The 7428-nt window shown below is 40.3% G+C and overlaps 2 protein-coding genes across 3 annotated transcripts in view; both read right to left on the bottom strand.

The window, feature by feature from the left end:
- Window positions 1-244: 244 nt before the first annotated feature.
- The window catches only part of ASH2L (ASH2 like, histone lysine methyltransferase complex subunit), a 40972-nt gene continuing 33788 nt past the window's right edge, over window positions 245-7428 (bottom strand). For both annotated transcript variants that reach the window (XM_040346248.1, XM_040346249.1), the window contains exon 16: window positions 245-2483. In XM_040346248.1, coding sequence (XP_040202182.1) covers window positions 2376-2483 — 108 coding nt within the window. In that variant the 3' untranslated portion in view covers window positions 245-2375. The remainder of the gene's footprint in view (window positions 2484-7428) is intronic.
- LOC120933187 (nucleosome assembly protein 1-like 1) lies at window positions 5674-7099 on the bottom strand. The gene is given in 3 exon segments (XM_040346250.1): window positions 5674-6134; window positions 6136-6173; window positions 6175-7099. Coding segments are annotated over 3 exon segments (1164 nt in total). The 5' UTR covers window positions 6979-7099; the 3' UTR covers window positions 5674-5812.

Raw genomic sequence — 7428 nt, 5'->3', positions numbered from 1 at the left:
TCAGAAAACTCGTCGAGCCAAAAGTTCCCATTGCCCAACGAGGAAATAGAGAACATGCTCTCATTTTGGCTCAACGAGTTTCCCGACGGGTTTCTCGGCGAAAAGTGTACACACGACCGGTTTTCTCGGCAGAATACGTCTCCCATCGAGTTTCTTGCTGAATTCTGCCGAGAAAACGGTTCTGTGTACGGGGCCTCAGACATTGTTCAAAAATCCTCGACAGCCAAGAGGGCCTTCTGAGGAAAAAAAAAAAAATAGATAAAAACTTTTTTGCTGTGTGAATGTGAACACAAAAAACAGTGGGGTTTTCTCAAAATGTACTGCTAAAAGTGGAAATGCACTTTAAAGGGCTCCTTCTGATAACCTCAGACACCTCATAAAAAAATTGTTTACACCAATCAGGAACTAAAAATACGATTTTAGGCTCAAATACAGACACAATAAGCAATACCATTCAAAACAATAACATTGCACACATTTGACAAAGTCACAGATCAATGCAATAAAACCGGAAAAAGGTGTAATAAATACCATACATTGAATCAAATGGCACATGCATAAGGCTTTTGTAAATGGACACAAATTTCTTCTATATAGCCAAAAAAAAAAAAAAAGAAAAGAATGCCTAACAGGAAGTAAAGTTGTGTGAAAATTTATATTTCACAGCTGGATCAGATCTGAAATTTTGATTTGGAATCAATATGCTAATGTTACGGATAGCCCTTTCACATGGACCAAGGTCATAAAAGCCTTTCCAAGAATACAGTGGCCAGCTTAAGGGTCTAATGCTTTTGCAACAAATGGCTGGAAGCAGATTTAAAGGGAACATCAGTTCCATTACCAGTTCAAAACCACATGCGCATTCCCACCAGTAATGATAGCAGTTGTCACATTGCTGGCTATGCAAACCCATCACATTAAATTTTCCCAACAACATCTATTTCAACATGTCCGCCCCGTGACAGCAATAGCCTTTATACATTTATAAATCCGATTCTCTATACAGAAGCAATTTGAGTTGAATTAGTATTTATTGGAGACCAAGTCATGTGTGCCAGGTTGTTTTGATTTTTTACCGCTTTATCAACCTCTCAAATTTTGGCCAAAAAGGCATAATATTCCTTGTATTTAACTCGGCTTCAACTTCAGACAAAAACTTTAGTTTTTGACAGAGTGTGGGGGGGGGAAGGCATAGAATGTGCAAATGAGATGCTGGACACAATATTCAAAACGGTAAGAAAAGACAGTTACTTGAGCCTGAAGCCTTGAGGTTGGCACAAAATGGGGGGCCCTTTGGACTTCTCAAGCTGGGTGACCCCCATTTTTCACATTCCAGCCAATAAGAACTCCAAAACAGAAGTCTTGGGAGTCCAAACCCTTAATGATTCAATACCAAACATCAAAAAGACATCTATTGCATTTTGGGGGACAGATAAGCATGCCAAAACAGCAATGTGCTGCCGATACTGACAATCTTTCACTGGCCGTCATCCTTAAGACTATCAGTTACAGAGATCGGCTCAGAAGCAGTTTTGAGTCCACTAAAACTGGATACACTGTTCAAGCCATGATAAAAGGGGGATTTTTCGGCCCCTGAAAAGCATTGCCTGGCTTTTGTCTTCTTGTGATTGGTTGGATTACCAAGACGTTTGTTTGATGCTCTTGATTAAAAGCAAATTTTTTATTGAGGTTTTACTGAGGTCCATTTTCCTACTGTAGAAATTTCAGTTTCTCACGGTGACAAGTGATGGGTATTCTCTCCACAAACTAACATTTCTTTCAGAAGGGTTTCTTGTCCTACTGTCACAGGGACAGACAGGGAGGTGAAATCTTTCCACCAACCATTATAAAAAAATACATTTAGGCTGGGGTGGAACCCAACAGACTCACACTTGTGTGCCAACATTTGGGAAGTATATAGGAGATTCTTTAATATACATTTGTCAAAGTGTCCAAAAGGAAAACGGTTCATGGGGCCTCACAGTAACCAATAAAAACATTTACAATTTGTATAGGAAGATTTGAGCTGTTGCCAATACAAATGTTTAAAAAAAAAAAAAAAAAAAAGTGGCAAACTTTCTCCATTGGTAAAAGAGGAGCAATATCCCACCCAAGAAACTTGAAAGGCAAAGGCCAATGCATTCCAAGCAGCCCTCTGTAACTAGTGGAGCCCTGAGCCAAGTATACCATTTCATACCCTCACAGCCTGGAGAAGAATTCTCTTCTAGAAGGGAGACTACAAGTAAACACACAAAGGAGGCTTTCTCCCCCACTGCCATAGATGACCAGTTCATTGCTTCATTGAAATTTCTGTAAAAAAAATGGGGAGGGAAAAAAAAAAAAAAATATATAAAAAGAAGCTGGCATTAAGGCTATTAAGGCTCCCATGGAGGACTCTTTCTGCCATCAACGTCCGTTTCCACATGGTACAGAACATCTGCTAATGTATGTTCAACAACTGCAGTCCATGCCATGTCACTCATCTGTAAAGGGGGAAAAAAAAAAAAAGTTTTCAAGCACTATAGACTGGGCTATACATATACAGGATCAGATGGCATGATATCTGGTTATCTTTTGCTGGGTAAACAAGACAGCATACAAGGAGGAAGTCTGGCACAAAGGAATATATCAGCATAACAATTACAGACCCATATCCCAGAGATGACTAGCTATGGAAGCATTCCCTAGAGCTGGACTGCTACAGGTGCATTCATAGGACAGCTATGACACTTTAGGATGATGGTACCCCTTTAACAGCTGATACTGCTTTCTAGGAACCTGCCATTTTGTACTTTCTAGAGCGGTTCTCATTGTGCTTCTGAGTGAAAAGCCGTCTAATGCTGTCAAAGTAAGATGCCTAGAATTTCAGGAACAGGGCTCAAAATTTCCCATAGCAATACAGTGGAACCTTGGTTTACAAGTAACTCGGTTAACGAGCATTTTGAAAGGCAAGCAACTTTTTTTCCTTTTTTAGTTCTGACCTCGGTTTGCAAGTGTTGTCTCACAAAACAAGCAGAATTCAAGCCAATGGGGTGTGCAGTACCGCATTTGGCCTGAGGTGCGGGGCGCCGGAGCAGTTCGGAAATACTCTGTTCCCGGGTGTTGCCGAGCCTTTCAAAAAGGTCAGCCAAGCGGTCCCCGATCATTTCGGAGGCTCTCCGGTGCACCCCCCCCACCTCTGGCCACATGCGGTATTGCATGCTATTAAAGTCAATACAGAACAAATTTTGGTTTCTATTGACTTCTATGGTGAAATTCGCTTTGATATGTGAGCACTTCTCCTGGAACGGATTATGCTCGCAATCCAAGGTTCCACTGTATGCAAATCTCTTGCTTCATAAATCCCCCACAATGTGCCAACTTTTAGTATGTCTTCCCTCTCGTTTAGACTTTACATATGGGACAATAAAGGACATCTGTACCCAAGAAGGATATTAGGGCGTTTCATTTTCTAAGACAAAAAAAAATAAAAAATAAATCAGACTTTGCTTACGCCCTGAGTCTCAGTGATGTAAAAGTAAAAAAATATATGCTGAATTTCAAGAAGATTGCACACTTTGATCTGTTTTGTAAAAGTAGGCAAAAAAAAATATGATTTTTCAATGTTACTTTTATTGGGAAAACTAGAAATCAAACTTAAAAAATACTATTAAAACTATACACCAAGATTAATAGGCAATATGATAGGCAAAGCGTGTGTTATATTAATCAACTTTGAACGATTTACTTCTATTGATGGCCCGAGCTCGGGAAACAGTAGCTGGAGATATGGAAATTTTTGAAACATCATGGCCCAGGCTGTTTGCAGTTGCTATAAATGAAGTACTTGCTTGTCGAATAGATAGCCGTTCTCAATCCCAAGTAGATATGAGTGTCTGATCAAGAGGTTTTAATCTAGGACTTGGAACGTAATTTTTTTCATTGCTGGAGGCAAAAACTCAGCCTCTTTGTCACTAGGTGCTTGCGATGATGGAGACGAGTCTTCCAGTATAACCGTCTTATTGATTTCAGCGATAGCTTTGTAATGTTTATTCTTATATGAATCTTTTTTTCCTTCTTTTGTGCACTTAGTTCACTGTTAGAAATTTCACTATTTTGTGATAAAAGTGATCAATTTGTGCAACCCCTAAATATTATCTAATCTTCTTAAAATTTGGCATATATATCCTTTACATCACTGAGACTCGGAGCGCAAGCAAAGTCATATGAAAAAAAAAAAAAAAAAAAAAAACACACATTTTTGGAAAAATGAAACACCCTAAAAAGGATATTAATGATTACAGGAAGACCATGTATAAAAAGCAAACAGCTGACTACAATACAAACCAAGGAACTCCAAGGCCAATTGCCAATTTGCATTGACCATTATAGTCATGTAGGGCCAGATTCAGGTACATTAGCGCCGGTGTAACGTAAGCCGTTTACGTTACACCACCGCAAGTTTTCAGTTTTAGTGCCCGATCCACAAAGCACTTACCTGGAAACTTGCGGTGGTGTATCGTAAATACGTGCGGCGCAAGGCGGTCCAAATCGAATGGGCGGCTAACAGGCGCGCTCCCGTGCCGGACCTACTGCGCATGCTCCGTTTCTTAACTCCCGCCGTGCTTTGCGCGAAGTGATGTAATTTTTTCGAATGGCGACGTGCGTAGCGTACTTCCGTATTCCCGGACGTGTTACCCAAACGACGTGAAATTTTAAATTTCGATGCGGGAACGACGGACATACTTTAGACAGCAATACGTTTGCTGACTAAAGTTAAGGCACCCAAAACGACGACTAACTTTGCGACGGGAAACTAGACTAGCGGCGACGTAGCCAACGCAAAAAACCGTCGTGGATCGCCGTAACTCCTAATTTGCATACCCGACGCTGGTTTACGACGCAAACTCCCCCCAGCGGCGGCCGCGGTACTGCATCCTAAGATCCGACAGTGTAAAACAATTACACCTGTCGGATCTTAGGGATATCTATGCGTAACTGATTCTATGAATCAGTCGCATAGATACGACGGAGTATCTGAGATACTCCGTCGTATCTCCTTTGTGAATCTGGCCCGTAATGTTTAATACACTTAAACCTGACATGGAACAAAACACACACACACACACACACACACACACACACACGTGAGTGGCAAGCAGATTTACCTGGGTAACATCTCTAATAAGGAGAACAAGACACCGCCACCCCAGCTGAAACCCCACTTACTTTCAGGCCACTACATGTCCAAAAGACAGCGCTACCATGACTTCAGAATGTGTTACTTATATGGCCAGCCTAAGTTTTGACAAAACTATATATTATAAAACATTCTTATTCAGTTTCCTTTAGATTTATCTACAACTATGTAGTTTAAAAGTCCAGCCTGATTGCATACAATTTGAAAGTGTTTAGGTTTGGCCTCATAGCATATGGTTTTGGTAAAGCCAAAGAAAACCGTATGTATGGCCAGCCTTACGGAGCCACATGTTAGAATGTGCCATTTATACAAATGAAGAATTACAGAAATGGGCAATACTTGCCCTTTGGTTACATATATTAAACACTTCTGGACCGCCTTCCACACATTTACTGCGGCAAGACGTACCTGTACGTCGCTTCGTGCAGTAGCCTCGGATTGGAAACTTGTGTTTAAAAATAAAAAATTACTGACCAAGTTTCTATTTTTTTTTTAATGTTTTAATTTTATTGTTTTATAACAAAAAATTGTTTACTTTATTCTACCAAGAAGATACAAAACATAAGGCTGTAAGTAACTAATAGTTTAATTTATTACAGTGCAGGTAATCCTCAAGGCCACATACACACTGCTTCATTGCTGTTTGCACTCAGCCGGGTTTTGATCTTTCTTCGGTTCAAAGTCTGGATCATTTTCCTCATCTGCTTCTTCCTCCCCTTCCTCATCGTCTGCTTCTTCACCCTCATCATAATCATCGTCATCTTCTATAGCTTCTCCAGTGAAGTAAAGCACGGATCGAGGAATTATTTGCTTGCGTAAAAAGTGTGCGATTTCAAAGTCTGCAGTAAGAATGGCTTCAGCATCGTCATCCAGTTCTCCATTTTCTGGTACTTCAGGAGGGCTGAAGAAGTTGAAGAATGAGTCATTGGGAACAGTTTTTGTCACAGTCCTTACTGCGTCCCTTATGTTTTTGTTTTTTCTTTATGGTTTTTAAAAGTAAAATTTTTTCCTTTCTTCCAGTCAATCTGGCATCCTGTACAGCCCATAATTTCAGGTCCATCAAATGAGAAGGGATCAGTCTCATGAGGCTCCGACCTCATTTTATACGTTTTTGTCAATACTTCATTTGTAAAGAATTCATTAGGCTCAAAATGAAACTCTAAGGTGAAACTCATTGGCAGACCGACTGCTGAAAACTTTACTTTTATGTCCTTTAAATGCTTTAGAATGGGCTCATCATGCTCCTGGACCATATCGCTCAAAAGATCAACATTTTTAAATACAGTTAACCAGAATTCTGGAATTCCTTTGGGGTCTTCTTTCTCTTCGTCTTTTTTCTCCTCTTCAACTTTAGCTTTCTCTTTCATCTCTGAAATTTCCTCCTCTTCATCTATTTTCCACTCACATTCCTCTTCTGTAGGCTCATATGTAGCATTTATGATCAGGCTTCTCTTGTCAAAGAATGGCTGGTATAAATCGGCATATTTCCGCTCCAATGCATGGACTTCATAGAACTTTGCTTCAATCTGTGCACACTTCACCTGAAGATTTTTTAGTGCATTTACTCTTCGCTTAACTACTTTAGGCAAACTTTCAATATAACCTGTAGGAGTACCTACTAGGTCATCTAGCCTTTCCTGCAGGGCGGCAAGAATCTGAGGATTCTGCATCATTTGTGCAGTCAATTGTCTAGCTTTACTATTAGCATCCTCGCCAGTTTCTTCTTCTTCAACTTCTTCTACATCTTCCATATCCTGCTGGTCAAGTTCTGCCTGATCTTTGTTGTCTATGTTGGCCATTTTTCAGATTAACACCGGGGTGACAGAGCCAGAAGTCCGCTGCTGCTGCCGCGCAGTGCCTGGAGACAGGAGGAGGGAGCGCCCCTCTAGGATGGCGGTAAAATAATAAGAGGATACCAAGTTTCTATTTTAACCATTGTCAGTATAGATAGTGAAACGATGGTGGGCGATTTGCTCACATCAGCGGTTGATTAAAGCACTTAGTTAACAGGAAGTTTTCACTTGCATAATTCAGTCAAAACAGTAGTTCTGAGAATTGTCAGCCGATTATGTCACCTCTACAATAAAAAGGAGCTTTGTGCTGTGCTGTCTGGAATTTAGAGTTCTGCCGTTTCTCTAGAACCAGAATGTCAGCTCATCGTCACAACTACAAAAATACAGAGCTTCACACTTGATGGTCCCCTATTGAAAGATCATATTGCTTTTGTGAAAACCATCTTATATAACTGT

The sequence above is a fragment of the Rana temporaria genome, chromosome 3 (assembly GCF_905171775.1).
Source record: "Rana temporaria chromosome 3, aRanTem1.1, whole genome shotgun sequence".
NCBI classification, from domain to species: domain Eukaryota; kingdom Metazoa; phylum Chordata; class Amphibia; order Anura; family Ranidae; genus Rana; species Rana temporaria.
Note: the sequence above shows the minus strand (reverse complement) of the source record. Positions and strands in the feature narration are given on the sequence as shown.